This window comes from Physella acuta, unplaced genomic scaffold (assembly GCF_028476545.2).
Source record: "Physella acuta isolate Inbredline_101_S28 unplaced genomic scaffold, ASM2847654v3 ptg000178l, whole genome shotgun sequence".
NCBI lineage: Eukaryota > Metazoa > Mollusca > Gastropoda > Physidae > Physella > Physella acuta.
Genome location: NW_026731697.1, coordinates 1,006,727 through 1,030,555, shown reverse-complemented (window position 1 = coordinate 1,030,555; position 23,829 = coordinate 1,006,727). Strand labels below are relative to the sequence as shown.

At 41.1% G+C, this 23,829-nt stretch overlaps 1 protein-coding gene across 1 annotated transcript; it reads left to right on the top strand.

The window, feature by feature from the left end:
- Positions 1-11,237: 11,237 nt before the first annotated feature.
- On the top strand, positions 11,238-12,134 carry LOC131936478 (coiled-coil domain-containing protein 1-like). Its single transcript, XM_059293493.1, has one exon. It carries the CDS (start codon positions 11,238-11,240, stop codon positions 12,132-12,134), a length of 897 nt encoding a protein of 298 aa, XP_059149476.1.
- The last annotated feature ends 11,695 nt before the right edge of the window (positions 12,135-23,829 follow it).

Below are 23,829 nucleotides of genomic sequence, written 5' to 3'. Positions count from 1 at the left end.
ATACCACATGTGGCCTACATAACACTACATTATACCACATGTGGCCTACATAACACTACATTATACCACATGTGGCCTACATAACACTACAATATACCACATGTAGCCTATTTAAGGCTACATTATATAACATATAGCATGCATAAAGCAATATTATACCACATGTATCATACATAAGGCTACATTATATCATGAATTTATAACATCCATGTCTGCGCCTAGAACTACTCTGTGATGTTACAACATCTGAAACATCTTAATCACGACGGTAAGACATCTGAAACATCTTAATCACGACTGTAAGACATCTGAAACATCTTAATCACGACGGTAAGACATCTGAAACATCTTAATCACGACGGTAAGACATCTGAAACCATCAAGACACCACCAACATCATTTGCGTCTTATTTATCCTGCTTGTTTCTGCAATATCCAGGTACATGAACAAAATCGTGAACAATCTATTACACCAAGCACAAATAAAAAGATACGTTCAGACTCAACTCAAACCTTTAGCAGCCACAAAACTAAACTGGAACATTTAAACTTAAGATCTGTAATTGTGCGTTTATTTATACTGATAATAAAGATTGACAATATAGGTAGACAGATAAACAAAAATACAATATCTTGTAAATAAAGTTTAAAGCAGTGTTGAAAATAAAACAGCCCTTTTAATAATTCCCTCTTAAAATAAATATAACTTCATAACCCTCCACACCCCCCCCCCCCCCCCATCGCCCATTCGCCCACCGTCCACCCTAATTCCTCTCCGAGATCTGAAAGAACTCTGGAAGTCGCCAGAAACCCAGGCAACGCACCAATCAGAAGACTTGAAACACACAGGGACGTGAGGACGACAGAGTAGATCACGCTGTTTTCATATGGCCCGTAAATCGGGGATTTGCTCAAATCTCCGAAAATTCACGATATTCACCGGAGACCCCCGCAAGAGGCAGTCTGATGCTCGGTGCGATATTAATGGTAGAAGGAATCTAGGGTTGGGTTGGGTTTATGGTGGTATAGTTAGGGGTTGGGTTTATGGTGGCAGGAGTCTAGATGTGGGTGCGATATTAATGGTAGAAGGAATATAGGGTTGGGTTGGGTTTATGGTGGCAGGAGTCTAGATGTGGGTGCGATATTAATGGTAGAAGGAATATAGGGTTGGGTTGGGTTTATGGTGGCAGGAGTCTAGATGTGGGTGCGATATTAATGGTAGAAGGAATATAGGGTTGGGTTGGGTTTATGGTGGCAGAAGTCTAGATGTGGGTGCGATATTATAGGTAGAAGGAATATAGGGTTGGGTTGGGTTTGTGGTGGCAGAATAAGGGGTTGGGTTTATGGTGGCAGAAGTCTAGATGTGGGTGAGTGTTTTCGTGATCGGGACAAGGGGGTTGGCTGAAGTGACGTCATGTAACAAGCGGGTTGTCTAGTCTATGAAGTGACGTCATGTAAAAACGGGTTGTCTAGTCTGTATCCAATGGATTCACTCAATTTCCTGCGGTCTAGTTTTTCATTTCTCCACTTCTCTGAGACCCATTTGTTCATATAAATTAACAGCAACTCTCCCACGTAAAAAAAAGTTGTAATCACCCTACAGTTCACGCAAACAAAAAAATAATTATCAATAATGTTGATACTATAAATAAAAGTAAAGAAAACACAGACTGATTTTGTACTTATAAGCTGTCTAGATATTTAGATATCGAACCAATGCATTTTGCAACAGCCAGTATTCCACGTAAGAGAATTAAGTTTACCCAAAACAACAGATGAAGTAGAGTCTACCTCGGTATATACAGTGAGGTCGACACTAAACCCGCCGCTTTTATTTCCCCGCCAAGAGTTAGGTACTCATCAGAGCTGAATGAACTCAGAAATGCCTTACGGATTGTATCTCGTGAATCAAACCCGATACTATCGGGGCAGAAATAATTCGCTCTACCGCTAGACCACGGCCTTTATATTCTACCTAAAAGGGCTGGAAACATTTTCTGTTTAAAATATAATAAAAATACGCTTAGTGGGGAAGTTTTTGTTGTGATTAAAACAATGAAGGACTTTAATTACGCGTGCTTAAACTGTCTCACGATTAACTCACACATTAATAAAATACCGAACCGCCTCTTTCTACACTCCCTGAGCTTAAAGACGACTTGGTTATCTAACCGATACAAAGGCTAGGTGGGGTAGACTAATAGGCCGGGAGTGTTGATGGCTCAGTGGAGTGTTGATGGCTCAGGGGGGTGTTGATGGCTCAGGGGGGTGTTGATGGCTCAGGGTGCATCAAAGAGCCGCTCGCATCAAGTGCACTGGAGCGGTGCCAGGGATTAAAACAGCCTGACATTAAACCGCTAATTAATGCTGCTAGTCAGCTTTCTGCTGAGCTGTTGTTCGGGCTAAGGAGGCCTTGTGGTGGACAATGGGGGGGGGGGGGGAGACGGGATAGCTGGGGTTGTTGGGATATGTTAGTCTAGAAACACGAGCCGGCTGGTTTAGATGGGAAAGGAATCAAGAGTACTCGAAGCCGGAGAATTATGAGCCGGCAAAGCTACATGAAGAGTTAGCCGGCAAAGCTACATGAAGAGTTAGCCGGCAAAGCTACATGAAGGGTTAAAGGGTTAGCCGGTAAGATGACATGAAGGGTTAGCCGGTTAGATGACATGAAGGGTTAGCCGGAAAAGTTAAAGGGTTAGCCGGTTAGATGACATGAAGGGTTAGCCGGTAAGATGACATGAAAGGTTAACCGGAAAAGTTAAAGGGTTAGCCGGTTAGATGACATGAAGGGTTAGCCGGTAAGATGACATGAAAGGTTAACCGGAAAAGTTAAAGGGTTAGCCGGTTAGATGACATGAAGGGTTAGCCGGTTAGATTGTAATGAAGGGTTAGCCGGAAAAGTTAAAGGGTTAGCCGGTAAGATGACATGAAGGGTTAGCCGGTTAGATGACATGAAAGGTTAGCCGGTTAGATGACATGGAGGGTTAGCCGGTTAGATGACATGAAAACGATTCATTCCTAATATATAAAACGCCATGTGCGCTCTTCTCTCTCTCTCTCTCTCTCTCTGTCCGCAAAAAATTTTCGCCGGACATCACGTCAGAAACGGCAGCGATATATGGAGAACTTTATACGGACTTTTGTTGATAATAATATGTTAGATGTTTTAAATGTATAACCACAATTTTATTTAAAGAAGAAAAATAAAAATTAAAGGCGTATTCGAATGTAGAGAAACAGTATTATTTATGCAACCGGAAAAGCATTAATAAATGTGAAAAAGAACGCATAAAACTGTGACGTCACTATTGCTTATACATTAACTAATGACGTCATCTGCCGTGTTTAGAATACAAAGAAATGAACTATTTCATTCAAATTTGATTTAGATCTACGTACACTATGAAATGTATACAATACAATTTTTCCGGCCTAAACTCATAAAATTTATTTTATGTATTTGGATTCTAGATCTAGAAATTATAGATCTAGACTAAATCTAAATCTAAATCTACGCAATAACTAGATCTAGACGTAGACGCTAAGATCTAGATTTAGACTCTAACTTCTCTAAAATCAATTCCAAAAATAAATTTCTATATTAGGACTAAACTATTTCAAGACTTATTTATTTTATACAAAATCTTTGTTTGGAACTGGCTAATTTGGGATAAAAAATTTAATTTGAAAGAATAGGCATATTCGCGTAAGTTAAGATTTTAAAATACGTGTTTCATTATCCGAATTTTATAAGGTGCCTAAATAGCGGAGATGTTAGTGTACTATAAACTACGCAGGTGGGTGCGGGTTCGAGACACACCAAGTCAACTTGGTTAATGTATTTTTTTTATTATGCTCGGGCTAAACTTAAAAAAAATAAATTCTATTAGGATTCTAGATCTAGATCTAGATTGTCGGGTGTCCGATAGGGCAGTTCCCGGCGCCGCAGGCGCTTCAAATTTGGCAAGATCTTGCCTTGGGGCGACAGAACACGGGGGCCGGTTGGCCGAAAAGTCTACGATGAGGGGGGCGAAACTGACCTCGACTGACCGGTGCCTTATATGAGCTATAAATCGAAAAAAAATGTCCACGGAGGAACCTCTTCATAACTCTTGAGGTCGTAGACCGACCCTCGGGCGAATTAATTAAGCATTAAAATTCTCAATGTTTTCGAAAGCCTAAGCGAAGCTGGGCAGCATGCCTAGTTGTTAAATAAAGTGGAAATCTGAAAATGCTAGCGACAAGCTTTATGGTGAGAATCAAAACAAGGTGAAAACTATAGCTAGTGCTACAAAACAAACGCACTTTAATACGCACTTCCAACATTTCGCCAGTTATTTGAGATTATCACGTGACCATTTCACCGTGTATGGCTGTATTTTGGTGAAGGTAGAGATGGAATGTACTATAATGGGTTGACTTGAAACAGTCCACGGCAACCTGCGGCTCCACAGTCCACGGCAACCTGCGGCTCCACAGTCCACGGCAACCTGCGGCTCCACAGCCCACGGCAACCTGCGGCTCCACAGTCCGTGGCAACCTGCGGCTCCACAGTCCACGGCAACCTGCGGCTCCACAGACCACGGCAACCTGCGGCTCCACAGCCCACAGACCACGGCAACCTGCGGCTACACAGACCACAGACCACGGCAACCTGCGGCTACACAGACCACAGACCACGGCAACCTGCGGCTACACAGACCACAGACCGCTGCAACCTGCGGCTTCACAGTCCACAGTCCACGGCAACCTGCGGCTACACAGACCACAGACCGCGGCAACCTGCGGCTACACAGACCACAGACCGCTGCAACCTGCGGCTCCACAGACCACGGCAACCTGCGGCTCCACAGCCCACAGTCCACGGCAAACTGCGGCTCCACAGACCACAGACCACGGCAACCTGCGGCTCCACAGTCCACATATTATGGCAACCTGCGGCTCCACAGTCCACAGACCACGGCAACCTGCGGCTCCACAGACCACGGCAACCTGCGGCTCCACAGCCCACAGACCACGGCAACCTGCGGCTCCACAGACCATGGCAACCTGCGGCTCCACAGTCCACAGTCCACGGCAACCTGCGGCTACACAGACCACAGACCACGGCAACCTGCGGCTCCACAGTCCACATATTATGGCAACCTGCGGCTCCACAGTCCACAGACCACGGCAACCTGCGGCTCCACAGCCCACAGACCACGGCAACCTGCGGCTACACAGACCACAGACCGCGGCAACCTGCGGCTCCACAGTCCACAGTCCACGGCAACCTGCGGCTACACAGACCACAGACCGCGGCAACCTGCGGCTACACAGACCACAGACCTCTGCAACCTGCGGCTACACAGACCACGGCAACCTGCGGCTCCACAGTCCACAGACCACGGCAACCTGCGGCTCCACAGACCACGGCAACCTGCGGCTCCACAGCCCACAGTCCACGGCAAACCGCGGCTCCACAGACCACAGACCACGGCAACCTGCGGCTCCACAGTCCACATATTATGGCAACCTGCGGCTCCACAGTCCACAGACCACGGCAACCTGCGGCTCCACAGACCACGGCAACCTGCGGCTCCACAGCCCACAGTCCACGGCAAACTGCGGCTCCACAGACCACAGACCACGGCAACCTGCGGCTCCACAGTCCACATATTATGGCAACCTGCGGCTCCACAGTCCACAGACCACGGCAACCTGCGGCTCCACAGACCACGGCAACCTGCGGCTCCACAGACCACGGCAACCTGCGGCTCCACGGCCCATGTGGCTCCTTGAACAAATACATTCATCTCTCAGTCTCTCTTTCTATTTCTCTGTCTCTCTCTGTCTCTCCATCTCGTTTATTTTCTCTATTGCTCTCTCCCGGTGTCTCTCTCTCTATCTTTCTGTGTCTCTTCTCTTTTATTTCCCTCTCCCTCGCTCTCTCCCTAGTGTGTAAGAACCTCACGAAGCAAATGAAAAGTGCGACCGATCCTGTTACACTTTAACATTGCCAGTGCGGATCACTGTATATCATATCTGTGTATCTCTGTATAGAGATTGTTGATAAAGTATCTGTTACACTGTAGCTTACAGGTGATGCCATGAAATGTAAGGTGTACTCACTTCTCTATTCAAATTAAAATGACACTGTTAAGCATGATGGGTTATTGTGTTTCAAACGCTGCAAATAGTTCCGTCAATTGAATATATGACGAGATTGCTTTGTCGGCACAATGGCCAGTCATCACCCCCCCCCCCCCCACCCACCCACCCCCACACACACACCACATAACTGTCAGGTATTTTCCCGAATATGTTGCTCAAATCTAGGTCCTTCCTAAAACTATGATCTATACAGTGGGCTTATGTACCCAGCTTAAGTTGTTGGAAACTATGCCGTACTTTATGCTACTCAGAGCTGTCTAGTCTCAGTACACTGTGGCCCAGTTCGTCGGAGCTTAGCATGTAGACTAGCTGTTCAGAGCTTCGCTGTCTGCCTCTAACCTTTAACCATTGCTGTCTTCGTCTAGCATATAGACTAGCTGTTCAGAGCTTATCTGTCTGCCTCTAACCTGTAGCTTAGCTGTTCAGAGCATAGCTGTCTCCCTCTAGCCTGTAGCCAAGCTGGTTATAGCAATAACTCCTCCCCTAACCTGAGTTGTTTCACAAAAGACACAAGAAAAAAAACTCTCCTGTAAAATTCATCTGAGCGAAGTATCGGTGTTTTAAAAAATGAAATTTTTAAGTTAAGCGTCTCTTAAAACTTGCTGTTGCCTCCGTTACGTGAGAGGGGTCTAGGGATTGAGGCATTAGATCATCGTTGTTAATGGATTTGGGAGTGAAAGATGGCTCATTTGTAGCCGGCCCTGACAATAGAAGCATGTTTTACGGCCGGTGTGGGCCGCAGCTTTGTCCGAGTATAGGACAAAAACCCGCCAAAACTTAGGCTTTTGTTAAAATGTTGCGTGCGTTAAAGGAGATTAGGTTGTTGTTGTTTTAAATTCACAGATTTTTGTTTTGTTTTGTTGAGCTGGCTAAGTAACGACAGGGGCGTGTCTGTTTTATAATTTATATAAGGAGATGTGATAGGGCGTGGGGGATGGGGTAAGGGGGTGGGCTAAGGGCGGAAGACAAATCGCTGATATGTGGGAAATGCATATATATGTATGTTGAGATCGAGACTTCTAGTCTGTAGCCAGTAGCGTCACAGGGCGGGGGGGGGGGGGGGAGGCGGGGGGGGGGGGGAGTCATTAAAACGATAACGTCAAAGGAAAAACATTCTAAAAAATGTCAAAACAACTTTATCCAGGGGCGGGGGTGACACAAAATCGGAGCTACACAACAGTGGGGGGGGGGGGGGGGGGGGCTGACATCTTTTAACACCGTATCTAACGACGCCACTGGTGGTAAGTGTTGTCCCATTGTGTCTCCCACTCACACCCACACTCGCACCCCGACTCACACCCCCACTCACACCCCCCACTCACACACCCCCACTCACACCCCCAACTCACAGCCCCACTCACAACCCCCACTCACACCCCAACCCACACCCCCACTCACACCCCCTCTCACACACCCCCACTCACACCCCCCACTCACACCCCACTCACACACCCCCACTCACACACCCCCACTCACACACCCCCACTCACACCCCCCACTCACACCCCCACTCACACCCCCCACTCACACACCACTCACACCCCCCCCCACTCACACACCCCCACTCACACCCCCCCACTCACACCCCCACTCACACACCACACTCACACACCCCCACTCACACCCCCCCCCCCCACTCACACACCCCCCCACTCACACACCCCTGTTGACACTAAAGAAGACGTCAAATAGATTTTAAACATTTGTAGCTTTCTCCAATATTTTGTGAGTCGCTGAAACGGTGACACATCACACGACGGTACTTACACTAAGCACTTTCACTAAACAAAACACTTACACTAAACACTTTCACTAAACACTTTCACTAAACACTTTCACTAAACACTTTCACTAAACAAAACACTTTCACTAAATACTTTCACTAAACACTTTCACTAAACAAAACACTTTCACTAAAAAAAGCACTTTCACTAAACACTTTCACTAAACAAAACACTTTCACTAAACAAAATACTTTCACTAAACAAAATACTTTCACTAAACAAAACACTTTCACTAAACAAAATACTTTCACTAAATAAAACACTTTCACTAAACACTTTCACTAAACACTTTCACTAAACAAAACACTTTCACTAAACAAAATACTTTCACTAAACAAAATACTTTCACTAAACAAAACACTTTCACTAAACAAAATACTTTCACTAAACAAAACACTTTCACTAAACAAAACACTTTCATTAAACAAAATACTTTCACTAAACAAAACACTTTCACTAAACAAAATACTTTCACTAAAAAAAGCACTTTCACTAAACAAAACACTTTCACTAAACAAAACACTTTCACTAAACAAAATACTTTCACTAAACAAAACACTTTCACAAAACACTTTCACTAAACACTTTCACTAAACAAAACACTTTCACTAAATACTTTCACTAAACACTTTCACTAAACAAAACACTTTCACTAAAAAAAGCACTTTCACTAAACAAAACACTTTCACTAAACAAAACACTTTCACTAAACAAAACACTTTCACTAAAAAAATACTTTCACTAAACAAAGCACTTTCACTAAACAAAACACTTTCACTAAACAAAACACTTTCACTAAACAAAGCACTTTCACTAAACAAAACACTTTCACTAAACAAAATACTTTCTTAAACAAAACACTTTCACTAAACAAAGCACTTTCACTAAACAAAACACTTTCACTAAACAAAATACTTTCTTAAACAAAATACTTTCACTAAACAAAGCACTTTCAATAAACAAAACACTAAACAAAACACATTCAGAAAAACAAAACTGTTCTGACCTAAGTATTAGCCTGAACTTAAATGCTTTTAAATCTGTCAACCAACTTCACAATTTATCATGTAGGCCCCTACTTCACGTAAGCCCACCAAATTCCGCTAGTAATCTTGGGACATCCACCCACCTGTAATCCTAATACATTCACATTTTTGTGGGGTTTTGTTGGAGCCGTGGTCCCATACATTGAATACAGATACAAAAGGAAAAAAAAAAAGAAAACAAAGCTTTTATTTTTTTATTTTAACGAAACAAAAATATCGTCGAGAGAAGTTCGGTTTCCTAGGCAACGCATTGACAATCGTGGGACGGTCATGAGGGGAGAGAATCAGAGAAAACCCGCCCTGGGAGGATTGAGCCTAGAGACTAGGTGGGGGATGGGAGGAGGGGATGGGAGGATGTGGAGGATAATGTAAACCAGTGTAGGGAGGGGTGGGGAGGGGTGGGGAGGGGTGGGGAGGGGTGGGGGAGGGGTGGGGAGAGAGGGATAAAATAAATATGAAAAAAGAATTATTGAAATGACAGATTTAACCGTGGAAAAACAGACGGCGGGCAATGAATTGGTATCAGTTTCTGATGGACAGGAGTCGTTGAGAGGACGGGATGGGAGGGGTAGGTGGGGGGTTGACCAAGAGAGGACGGGATGGGAGGGGTAGGTGGGGGATTGACCAGGAGAGGATAGGATGGGAGGGGTAGGTGGGGGGTTGACCAGGAGAGGACTGGGAGGGGTAGGTGTTGGGGGATTGACCAGTTGAGGTTGGGATGGGAGGGGTAGGTGGGGGGTTGACCAGGCTTGTTAGGGTGTCACAGGTGAGAGATGATTAGGCCAACTTGCTCAGGTCTAAAACGTCACCTGTTATTACAGGTAGAGTAGAGAAGCTTTGTTTTGGTCAGTTGGGGGTTAGTTGTGGGTCAGTTGTGGGTCGGGGGTTGGTCTCTTGAATACATGTGTTGATTAGAGGTGTATGCTACTTAGTGTAAGAGGTAGATGTCTGTTCAGGTAAGAATCACGTGTAGGTACAGGTAAGTGATGTGTGTTAGCACAGATAGGACTCGGTGTCCATTCAAATTAATTATTATCGTGTTTTCTTACTGTTGCTGTTGACATATTCTTGTTGTAGTTGTAGTCCTTAAGTTTTATGTGTGGTCTAAGTGTTGTGGTTGTTAGCTTACTGCTGTTGTTGCTGTTGTTGTATTGGTGTTGTTATATTGGTGTTGTAGTAGTTGTCCTAAAGTTGTAGGTGTGGTTTAAGTGTTGTATTTGTTGTCTTACTGCTGTTGTTGCTGTTGTTGTATTGGTGTTGTTATATTGGTGTTGTAGTAGTTGTCCTAAGGTTGTAGGTGTGGTTTAAGTGTTGTATTTGTTGTCTTACTGCTGTTGTTGCTGTTGTTGTATTGGTGTTGTTATTTTGGTGTTGTAGTAGTTTTCTTAAAAATGTAGGCGTGGTCTAAGTGTTGTAGTTGTTGTCTTACTGATGTTGCTGTTGTTATGTTGGTGTTATAGTTGTAGTTGTTGTCCTAAAGTTGTAGGTGTGGTCTGAGTGTTGTAGTTGTTATCGTAATGCTGTTGTTGCTGTTGTTATATTGGTGTTATAGTTGTAGTTGTTGTCCTAAAGTTGTAGGTGTGCTCTAAGTGTTGTACTTGTGGGCCTGTTGGAGATGACTCACATTGTCTGTTTTCGCACGTGCATTTCACGCTCGTTTAGCCGCTGAGATAGCCGGTCGATGACCCTAATATATTTTTTAGACCTCGCCCCTAATCCCCCCCCCCCCCCCTCGTACGGGACGTAACTCATACTTCCGGCGGAAGTGGGCGGCCATCTTGGTGTTAGTAATGCCAAAATCAAACACCGAGGGGGTCGAGTAAATGACCAAACTGATGATCATCGATGAAGTGGACCCGGGGTTCGTGTTAGGGGGGGGGGGGGTGGAGATATGGAGTGAAAAAAAAGTTGCTGGTGGAAAGGGGGGGGGGTGGAGGAAAAGGGAGGAAGCCGCCTTCACTTTCCAAACGTGAGTTAGGTACCCATCAGAGCTGGGTGGACTCAGGAATTTTATAGTAACTTGAACACGGATTCATGAAATATTTGATGAAATAGAGGATAACAATATCTGATGAAATAACTGATAAAATATCGATGAAATATTTGAAGAAATATTTGCTGAAATAATTCATAAAATTGATAAAATAATTGATGAACTAATTGATAAAATACTTGATGAAATGATGAAATAATTGATGATAATAAAATAATGTATTAACTACTTCATGAAATAATTGATGAAATACTTGATGAAATGATTGATAGAATATTTGATAATATACTCGATGAAATACTTGATGAAATACTTGATGAAATAATTGATGAAGTACTTGAAATAATTGATGAAATACTTGATGAAATACTTGATGAAATACTGAATGAAATTCTTTATGAAATACTTGATAAAATACTTGATGAAATACTTGATGAAATACTTGATGAAATACTTGATGAAATACTTGATGAAATAATTGATGAAATACTTGATGAAATAATTGATGAAATATTTGATGAAATACTTGATGAAATAATTGATGAAATAATTGATGAAATACTTGATGAAATAATTGATGAAATACTTGATGAAATACTTGATGAAATAATTGATAAAATACTTGTTGAAATAATTGATGAAATACTTGATGAAATACTTGATGAAATACTTGATGAAATACTTGATGAAATACTTGATAAAATACTTGATGAAATAATTGATGAAATACTTGATGAAATACTTGATGAAATACTTGATGAAATAATTGATGAAATACTTGATGAAATAATTGATGAAATACTTGATGAAATAATTGATGAAATACTTGATGAAATAATTGATGTATTACTTGATGAAATACTTGATGAAATAATTGATGAAATACTTGATGAAATAATTGATGAAATACTTGATGAAATAATTGATGAAATACTTGATGAAATAATTGATGAAATACTTGATGAAATAATTGATGAAATACTTGATGAAATAATTGATGAAATACTTGATGAAATACTTGATGAAATAATAGATAAAATACTTGATGAAATATTTGATGAAATACTTGATGAAATTATTGATGAAATAATTGATGAAATAATTGATGAAATACTTGATGAAATACTTGATGAAATACTTGATGAAACAATTGATTAAATACTTGATGAAATACTTGATGAAATTATTGATGAAATTATTGATGAAATACTTGATGAAACTTCTTGCCCAGCCGTACCGGAGGTCTCAATCACGGTCACGCCACGTGATCCGGGCTAATAAAAAATCGTTTGTCACACCGCGTCCTGTCCCCGTCACGTGACTTTACCGGCCGAACGAACCGGATGCCGACATGACATGGATGCCTCGATCTGGGGCAGATAACTCGAATTATCTAAAGCCCGGCAGTGACAGCTCCTAAATATTTTTTCCGTTGTGGACCACCAAGGGTGGGACGGGGGGAGGGGGGAGGTTTGAGTTGTGGGGGAATCCTGGGAAGGTTGAAGCTTAAAGCTTTCCATTTAGCGACTCAATGAAGTCATATTTCGCCAGAGAAATATGACTGACGAGCACCCGTTTGATTTGATTGGTCTACGCTTTACGGAGGGAGGCTAAAAATAGAAATATGACGTCATGCATCTGCTAGCCTACCTAGTGTTTGTTGACTTTGTTTTTTTTTTACAGGTGAGAAAAATAATTTCGGCGATAACATTTTTTTTTACATACCAAGACATTGAAAGCAGAGAAAAAAACATCGTATTACTACTTATGACGTCATCCAACATAAACTGGACAGTGGTCAATAAGGTAGTCCAAAATAAAGTAGCATTTTGTTTTGTAATGGAAACGTCAGATAGAAACTTGATTCTGAAGCGAACATTTGTATTTGTTCACCCTTAAAATTGGTCCCTAAAACGAGAATGTTAATTGATGAACATTGAATGATAACCCTTAATTTTAAACCCTTAATTTGAAACCCTTAATGTGACCTTAAAATGTCAACTTTTATGCATGAACCCTAAAGTGCAAACTTTTAAATGTGAACCCTTTAATTTGAAACGTGTGAACAGGGACGTGGGGTTTAGATTACGTTTGAAATGTTGGATTTAGACAGACAACGGATCGCATTTCGGTATCGATGATTTTTTTTTAATGGTTAACAAATTAATCCTGAAATAAACAGAGAGATGAGGGCAGCAACAAATTGTGTGGTGTGGGCGAGGGCAGCAACAAATTGTGTGGTGTGGGCGAGGGCAGCAACAAATTGTGTGGTGTGGGCGAGGGCAGCAACAAATTGTGTGGTGTGGGCGAGGGCAGCAACAAATTGTGTGGTGTGGGCGAGGGCAGCAACAAATTGTGTGGTGTGGGCGAGGGCAGCAACAAATTGTGTGGTGTGGGCGAGGGCAGCAACAAATTGTGTGGTGTGGGCGAGGGCAGCAACAAATTGTGTGGTGTGGGCGAGGGCAGCAACAAATTGTGTGGTGTGGGCGAGGGCAGCAACAAATTGTGTGGTGTGGGCGAGGGCAGCAACAAATTGTGTGGTGTGGGCGAGGGCAGCAACAAATTGTGTGGTGTGGGCGAGGGCAGCAACAAATTGTGTGGTGTGGGCGAGGGCAGCAACAAATTGTGTGGTGTGGGCGTGGTGCGGTACACGAGGGTGTCATCCCACCCCCTCCATCAATCCCACATTTTCGGTTTGGTGTCACCCTGCCCCCTTTTATTTTATTATATTAACTTAATAAAACATTGTTTCGACAGTAAATGTTTTACTATTTTTAGGTTTGATGTCATCCCCTCCCCTAAACTGTGTCACACAGTACAGTCTTCACCCTAGCCCCCACCCCCCACCACCTTCAACATAACCAGCATAATACCAGACGATACCGGATCAATGACACCAGACACCAGACACCAAAAAACCAGACACCAAAAAACCAGACACCAAACATAAGACACCAGACACCAAACACCAAACACCAGACACCAGACACCAGACACCAGACATCAGACACCAAACACCAAACACCAGACACCAGACACCAAACACCAGACACCAAACACCAAACACCAAACACCAGACACCAAACACCAAACACCAGACACCAGACACCAAACACCAGACACCAAACACCAGACACCAGACACCAAACACCAGACACCAAACACCAAACACCAAACACCAAACACCAGACACCAAACACCAAACACCAGACACCAGACACCAAACACCAGACATCAAACACCAGACACCAGACATCAAACACAAGACACCAGAAACTGCTGCAATAATACCCCCACGATATCGTGATAGGTAAAGTACTGTTCACGTGACCCCCTGGTACGGCTAAATCACGTGGTCGATGTATCGTGTGTTGTAAGCTGTAATTTGATTGGATGAGAACAGCTCGCATGGCTAAACTGTAGCAGGTCTCTAGCATATCGCGGGTAGCAAACGCGGGCTCAAGAACACAACAGGACATCATGTGATGGGACATGCTACATGACAATGTCCTGCCAGGATACAAGCTGCCCATGTCCTGATAGGACATAGCGAGACAAAGTCCTGCTAAAACAACATAACAATGTGCTACTAGGACTACAAGGACAGTGTATCTACTCTTTCGTTACGTAACCAGACCAACATTTCTAGAACTGTTCGCCATCTTTTGCTCATTTTCAACAGAAAAATGCAAGCTCACATAGTTATTTCAAATAATTTGCGCATGCGTGGTTAGTATGACAACTAAATAAAAGCGAAGTCGATCCTAAATTATTTTTGTTTATATATTCGATAGATGATAAGCGATATTTAAATTAAATGTTTATATATTAAGCAATCTTTAAATCAAAAGTGATTGTAAGTCCAATCTTCAAAAACTCGCAGAAAATATATTTCCTTTAACAAATACCTAGTCAGTTCAAACAATGTTGGTTGCATACAATCATCATGTAGAACTTTACATAAATCTATAGAACTTTACACAACTCTACAGAACTTTACATAAATCTACAGAACAAACAGTATAGAACAATAAATTTCACGGTAAAAGTAACAATACGAAATTTTACCGCGTGAAGCAATAAGAACATACAACTGCATAAAACAATATGAACATATAACTACATAAAACAGTATAAACATATAACTGCATGAAATGATATGACCATATAACTTCATAAAAATATATGAACATATAGCTACATTAAAGAATATGAATGTATAACTATATGAAATAATACGGATACATGACTTTGTGAAACAGCATCATGATATGACTGTGAACATGACTGCAAGAAACAACATGAACATATGACTGAACATATGACTGTGAACATAGGACAACATGAACACATGACTGCATAAAACAACATGAACATATGACTGCAGATACCTAATAAAGAGGAGATAATCCAAGACAGCTATCACCAGCCAACAAGACACTCCAGACAAAAAATGTGTCTTTTGTCAGATAACTCACGTTAGTCGTCAGTATTTCTCTCCCCTGAATGTCACTAGTTATCTCCCCTGAATGTCAAACAACTAAAGACAGTGTTGCTGCCACTTTATAGCGTTCACTTCATGTGGCTATTTCAAACAGTCAGTTGACCAACATTTGACTGCGAACCATTCACACCCAGGCTTTTGGGTAGGTGGTGATTAGGTCAAGTCTAGTATTGCTAACTTGCTAAATGTGATTAAGTTTTTGCGTAGAGTATAATTTAGCATTGTTTTCTTAATGTTAATATAAAAGTCTAATTCTGTTCAAGTTTCATTTAATGTTTTGTTTAAGGAAATAATGTTTTGTTTCAAATCTTATCAAATAAAAAACCAAAAAAGGTTATTAAAAGAAAACTAAAAATAACTTTCGTACATAAGTAAAATCAATTAAAACCGTATAAAAGCAATAAAAGACAAGCATTTAAAAATATATATTCAAGTTTTCTTTTTCTGGCGTCACACTGGGGAGGGGGGGGGGGGGGGTGACACTAACTTATGACGTGGTGTTAGAAACTAAAAATTGATTGGTCGGCACAAATGACGTGACCTTTGACCCTGTTCCTAACTAAATTTGTCTAATCGGAGAGAAATCTTGCGAACATAGGCTAATTGGAGCAATTTCCCCACACTTTGAACTGTATTCTTTACATTAAAATCTGTGCTGCCAAATGTAGTTAAACTGTCGTAAAATGGAGAAGTCTTAAAACATTAAAATCAATTAATTATTCTCAATACACGTGTAGGTAGGTAGTATGTCTTGAAGGGCTAAATATAGGTCGTATGTGTCACTATGCTGGAAAATATGTCATGGGCTATATAATATGTCATAGAGGGCTGATACAGATGTCATGGTGGCATGGGCTAAAAAAGGTGTCAGTATGGGCTGTGGGTGTCATAGTGGGCTTATACAGGTATCATAGTGGGCTTATACAGGTGTCATAGTGGGCTTATACAGGTATCATAGTGGGCTTATACAGGTATCATAGTGGGCTTATACGGGTGTCATAGTGGGCTTATACAGGTGTCATAGTGGGCTTATACAGGTATCATAGTGGGCTTATACAGGTGTCATAGTGGGCTTATACAGGTGTCACAGTGGGCTTATACAGGTATCATAGTGGGCTTATACAGGTATCATAGTGGGCGTATACAGGTGTCATAGTGGGCTTATACAGGAGTCATAGTGGGCTTATACAGGTATCATAGTGGGCTTATACAGGTGTCATAGTGGGCGTATACAGGTGTCATAGTGGGCTTATACAGGAGTCATAGTGGGCTTATACAGGTATCATAGTGGGCTTATACAGGTATCATAGTGGGCTTATACAGGTATCATAGTGGGCTTATACAGGTGTCATAGTGGGCTTATACAGGTGTCATAGTGGGCTTATACAGGTGCCATAGTGGGCTTATACAGGTGTCATAGTGGGCTAATATAGTTGGCTTATACAGAGTTGGTACACATTTAACTCGTGTGTCTCTTGTCAAAAGATGCTGAAACAGATTTATACGGCTGTTACATGTCATAATGCCATAGACTTCGGGACACGTTAAGCTAAATCAGGGCTCCAAGCAAAAAACAAAATTAAAATTTTCGTTAAAAATCAACAGAAACTTCCAGAACTGCGTGTAAAAATAAATTTAAAATTGTTTTTTTTTAGCTTGATCTAGAATTCGGTTAACGTAAAAACCATATGACATCGACCACATATTCATAAAAGTTAAAAATAGAAATACATGAGTTATTTTATTTTATATTTGAAAATTGATTCGTTTAATTACATATTCGATGTGCGATTCATTCAAGTGCCTGATTACACAATATTTCCCCATTTGCCGATTTTTTTTTCGTGGAAAAACAACTGTTTGCATTCTAATGTTATTATTTTAATTAAGTTAAATATTTAGACTGAAGCAAAAATTGAAAATAATTTTATAATTTCCTAAAATCAAATTAAAATACATTTATATATAAATAACTCGCAAATCATAAACCTTGCATATAAATCTGCAAGTTTATATTTCTTTTATTACTTACTTAAGTTGGCTAAATTAAAGTATGTATACTTTATAATAATTGACTGTATGTTATTATTAACTTCCTACTGTATTTATGTAAATACTTATTTAAACGCACACATTGTTAACTAGGCCTATAGAAATAATGGTAGTCATGCTAAGCATAAATCATATATATGCAAGCTAGTTTTTAGGTCTAAGTCATATATTTGTTAGTCTAGGTATAAGTTATTAAGGCTTATTTGTAAGCCAGTTTTTCTAGGTCTAAGCCATGGTTTGTTAGCTATTTAGTGTAGTCATATATTTGTTAGTAGGTCTAGATCTATGCCATATTTATTATATTAATTGTTAGTTAGTCTAGGCGTATATCATATCTTTCTAAGTAAGTTAGACTAGGTCTAAAGTCTAAGTCAAACTCTCGGAAACAGTATCAATCGTGAGCACTTACTCTAGACATGATTGTGTTGACTGAAGTTAGACATTCAATTTTGTTTAATTAATAAACTAAACAAACGCTTTATTTTTTTTAGTGGGAATTCCCTTAAAATTAAAATAGTCTGATCATGAAACTCATCATGGTGTATGTTACCGTTATTGGCGGTTACTTTTTGTTATTCCTTTAGTTCGACATTCGAGTTATCGAGGTTGAAAGTGGTAAGTAAACATACGTTATATTTAAACTGGCTGGGGTTTAAATGTCGCATCAATTGACTTCACGTGATGAGTTTAAAATAAACCGGGAGTGATCTCCCCAAAACTTTCTCGAATATTCTTATATAACTTGGAATATAGACATTATTTTTAATTACTTAAACTTTTAAAAATAGAATAGAATATCATAGAAAAAAGAATTATTATTAGTACTTTATAAATTTACATGCGTTTTTTTTTTTGAGAAATAGGAAATAGCGTAAATTAGTACTTCCGGTTAAAACGGAAATTACTCAAAATTCGACAGAAGGTAGAGAATTAGATCTTTTACTTACATGTGAAATTTTATTTATCTATCCTAAATAGTACTCAAGTTTTAGACTTTTGCAAAATTCAAAGTAGAAAAGTACCACCTCCGGTTATCGAAAATCGCTCAAAAGTTGACACGGATCTACGATTTTGATAAAATACTTATATATGAAATTTCATCAACCTAGCTGTAACGGTACTCAAGTTATCGTGTTTACACACAGACAGACACACACACACACACAGAGACACACAGACATACGGACAAGATTGCAAAATTATGTTTTTCCCTATCAGTGAGGTGTAAAACGTCGAGATTTGTAAAAATCTCGATTTTTTTTTGCACGATTACAAGACTCTCTATACTTCGTATATACGAGAAAGTAAAAGCAAATAAATCTTCGTTGGTTAATTATATTTTACATAGCCTTACACAATATGAGGACATTTGGGGGAGCTAAGCTACTGTAAACTTAAGACCTTTTGTCTTAACCTACGAGCATACCTACGACTAACTGCTACAAGCCTTCGACCAATTATTGTAGACGTAGGACCAGTTATTGTAAACCTATGAGTAAACCTACGACCAGTACTGTAAACCTACGACTAAGTACTGTAAATATACAACCAATTGCTCTCAATCTACGACCAGTACTGTAAACCTCCGTCAGCCGTGGGAGGTAAATCTAACAGCCAGTAACGTGACAACACTGTGCTATTTATAGCATCGGATGAAAATGTTCAATGATTTTTCCCGAGTTTTTTTTTTTTTTTTTTTTTTTTTTTTTTTTTTTTTTTTTTTTTATTGAGCTTAAATTTGTGTTCATATGTTTGAATACACTAAAGTAGATGTGGCCTATCTTGTCAGAATATAAAATTACATTTGATTTGTTTTGTCTTTGTTTTTTTATTTGTGTGTATGGGGGGGGGGGGATACACTTTCTGACTAAATTATAATTACATACCTAATCGAAGCTTAAAATGCTGAGATATGTATTCTTTTAATGTATTTTTTCTGTTTCGTTCTTTTTTAAATTATTAAAAATATTTAAATCAAAGCTGTTGGTGTTGTAAAACGATCAATCCACCATTTTAATCTAGTTTAGTTTTTTTTTTTGGGGGGGGGGGGGATGGGGGGGGGGATTTATTTGAGAAGACTAACACGAGTCGTGTAAGTGTCTTGGGCTGACTAGGTCGCGGGCAGTAGTCGACCCTCGACCAAAACCTTTCAGTTATTGAACTTTAAACTGGTTTTAATTAGTTACACTGCAATCAAAAACAACATAGGAAAGTCTAACAATTATATTTTTTTTAAAATTAGGACAAATAAGAAGATCAAGCGCATCCACGTTTATATTGAAAAGTTAGGATAATGCTGTCTTGGCTTTGGGATAAGGCTGACTATGGTGATGTTGGGATAAGGCTTACTATGGTGATGTTGGGATAAGGCTTACTTTGGTGATGTTGGGATAAGGCTTACTATGTTGATGTTGGGATAAGGCTTACTATGTTGATGTTGGGATAAGGCTTACTATGTTGATGTTGGGATAAGGCTTACTATGGTGATGCTGGAATAAGGCTTACTATGGTGATGTTGGGATAAGGCTTACTATGGTGATGTTGGAATAAGGCTTACTATGGTGATGTTGGAATAAGGCTTACTATGGTGATGTTGGAATAAGGCTTACTATGGTGATGTTGGGATAAGGCTTACTATGTTGATGTTGGGATAAGGCTTACTATGGTGATGTTGGGATAAGGCTTACTATGGTGATGTTGGGATAAGCCTTACTATGCTCCCTCCCCCCCCCCCCCCAGACAGCTGGTGTTATATTCGCTATATATAAATGAATTATACTCGGTATATTTAAATATATTATACTCGGTATATATAAAAATTTTATACTCGCTGTATGAAATGTGTTATACTCGCTATATCTAAATATCACTTTATACTAGCTAGATATGGATGTGTTATACTCTCTACTTAACTTATATCTTAACAATTTTCACCAAGGTATCCACCATACACATTGTGTTGCTTATGTCAATAGCGTGGTCACCATTATTTTTATTTATGTCTACATACCAAAAGTTGCCTTCAAATGTTTTTTCTTTCTATTTATCAGTTTAAATGTTGAAACAAATTCGTGAAAGTCCAATACTTATTTTTAAAATTGTGGATTCCAATGCGAAAGGAAGAAATATTTATCCCTTTCTATGATAGGGATGTACGATTAAAAGAAAGAAATTTCAATGTTGACTTATGACAGAAGATACCCTCACCTCACTACAGGTATTCCACTGCTCGCCTGGCGAATTTTGTCAACACTATTTTTTAGCGCAATTTCCATACGGACAATTGCGATTATTAATTCGTTCTGGATGGATGTGTGTCCGATGTGTGTCCGACGTGTGTCCGCAGCTTTAAGTCGTATCTACTCATCAACGAAGCAATATCGAGGACTAGTTCCAAAAGCAAATATGTTAAGCAAGTTCCGAGGATGATTGTGGGCCAAAAAAATTCCCGGAACTCCTTCCTGGATTTCCCGGAAAAGCCAAAAAAACCTCGAAAACATGCAGTTTTTGGCCTATATCTCGGCAACCAGACCAGAACAATATTGCCGAAGAAAGTTTTCAAAAATATCCTTTCGTTCGGTCACAAAAAATTAATTAAGGAAATTGCGCTTAAATTGTTAGTAGACTTTTTATTTATAACAAAAGTTTGGAAAATGCCTCAGTTGTTCCTTGTATACAAAAATAGAAAAATATACATTTCCGAACCTGTCGGTGCACGGGGCAGATGATGTAGAGTTCACCTGTTTATGTGACGTCAGCATATGAAGGGATAGTGTGGCCAGCACTATATAAAATGCTGGGCGATATGGTAAAAATGTATGCAATATGACGTAGATCGCTGATATTTCGAACATTATATAAGCCGCATAAGAATCATTGCTCTCCTTTAAGAACTACTTAAAAGCTTGTTGTATTGGTTTTCCTTTCGTTTATTTCTCTTATTAGTATTTTGCTTTCTTACGAAGAATAAGCGCCACTCAACATTTTCAACATTCCTTGTTTCGCTAGAGCATTGAAATAACATTAGAGTTCTCGTTTTGTGAAACTGTGTATGGTAATAGGCCTATCTACATACAACCTGCTATGGTAATAGGCGTATCTACATACAGCCTGCTATGGTAATAGGCGTATCTACATACAACCGGCTATGGTAATAGGCGTATCTACATACAACCTGCTATGGTAATAGGCGTATCTACATACAACCTGCTATGGTAATAGGCCTATCTACATACAACCTGCTATGGTAATAGGCGTATCTACATACAACCTGCTATGGTAATAGGCGTATCTACATACAACCTGCTATGGTAATAGGCGTATCTACATACAACCGGCTATGGTAATAGGCGGATCTACATACAACCGGCTATGGTAATAGGCGTATCTACATACAACCGGCTATGGTAATAGGCGTATCTACATACAACCTGCTATGGTAATAGGCGTATCTACATACAACCGGCTATGGTAATAGGCGTATCTACATACAGCCGGCTATGGTAATAGGCGTATCTACATACAACCGGCTATGGTAATAGGCGTATCTACATACAGCCGGCTATGGTAATAGGCGTATCTACATACAACCTATGGTAATAGGCGTATCTACATACAACCTGCTATGGTAATAGGCGTATCTACACACAGTCTGCTGAAAATATTTCCTATTCGGGGGGGGGGGGGGGGGGGGGCGAAAAGAGCACACCCTCCCACCAATGTGTAAAAGGTGTATGCCGCTGTTTACATGTCACTGTCCCGTCACAGTTTTTATTCTGCCGTTACACACTTGGTGTGAAATAAAATTCAATCCGGTTGTAAAGCCATATCGCAGTCTTTTAATCCTTTTGGAGAAATCATTTATTGCGCTAGGGATGCCCCCCCCCCCCTGCACACCCACCCTCCCATAGCTACGCCATTGCCAACAGGTCTATTTGAAGAGTATTACCATTATTAGTTTTAGGCACAAAATCATGCATCTTTTGTTAGACTGATTTCCCAAACACTTCCTCACCCCCCCCCCCACCCCCACACATACACAACACAACACCAAAGACATGGAAATCACCACATGCTTAGAAGGCACCAACAGCAACCTTTCATCCACACCACACACACACACACAACACAACAACAACAACAAAGACACTCACCCCATGTTTAGAAGGCACCAACAGCAACCTTTCATCCACACCACACACATACACAACACAACACCAACACACTCACCCCATGTTTAGAAGGCACCAACAGCAACCTTTCATCCGCGCCCAACCCTCCCTCGTCCAACGACAGGCGAAATCCTTTAGCCTTGACCCAGAATCTAAATTTAGAATTCTCGGCCGAGAACTGCTCCTCCCCCGTCAGGATTCTCACGATCCTCTGGTACTTGTTCCTCGTCACGGTCTTCGTTTTGCCCGAGTCCCCGTAGTTTTTGATGGCCCATCTCTGGAAGGTCTGGAACATATCGGAGTTCTGGATCTCCATGGGAACCTGGGTCTCTCTCATCGGGGTCTGGGTCTCTCTAATCGGGACCTGGGTCTCGCTCAGGGTTGGGTAAGACCCTCGACAGCTGATTACAGATTCCCCAAGGTCGTCACGGTCCATCGCGTCACTTGTGGATGGCATGGTGGACTTACTAGAGCAGGTATGTTTGTTCTGGAATTTTCGATGGATATCGTTGTGGCTGCCTGACCGCTTGAGATGTTTGGACTTTGGCCGGCCGGAAGTTGTGGACTCGAAGGAGTTTGACCGGCTGTTGAGGGAGGCCATGGCGTCTGCTGGGGCTGGGGTTGACCTCTCGGTTTCGACTTTGAGTGTTTGACCTAGATTTGAAACGAGGCTGTGGCTGAACGCTGGAAACAGCGACGACGTGAAGACCGGATGTGCGGGGGAGAAGTGCTCGAGGTGAGTTGAGCTTAAGTGTGGAGCTGAGCTCAAGTGTGGGGTAAAGCTGCTACTGGAGCAGGTTGCTGGCAACGTCTTCCAGGCGCCGTCACGGACGTGTGAACTCGGTTTGTCCTCGGTCAAGGCCAACCGGATCTGCGAGTGAATCTGGGCGATATTCCGATCACGTGACGAGGCTAGCAAGAAAACCAGATACGGGTCGGCGTATTTCACAGAGGACAGTTCCAGACCTGGTCCTGGTCCCCCACAGGACACGGCATCTACCAGCTCACGTGACACGTGACCTTGGGTATCCCGACCTCGACCTTGGGGTCTCAGAAATTCAGGTGCAGCAATGAACCTTTGTCCCCCTTCTCCTGATAGGATAAAGTCGCTTGGTGGGGCTGAAGA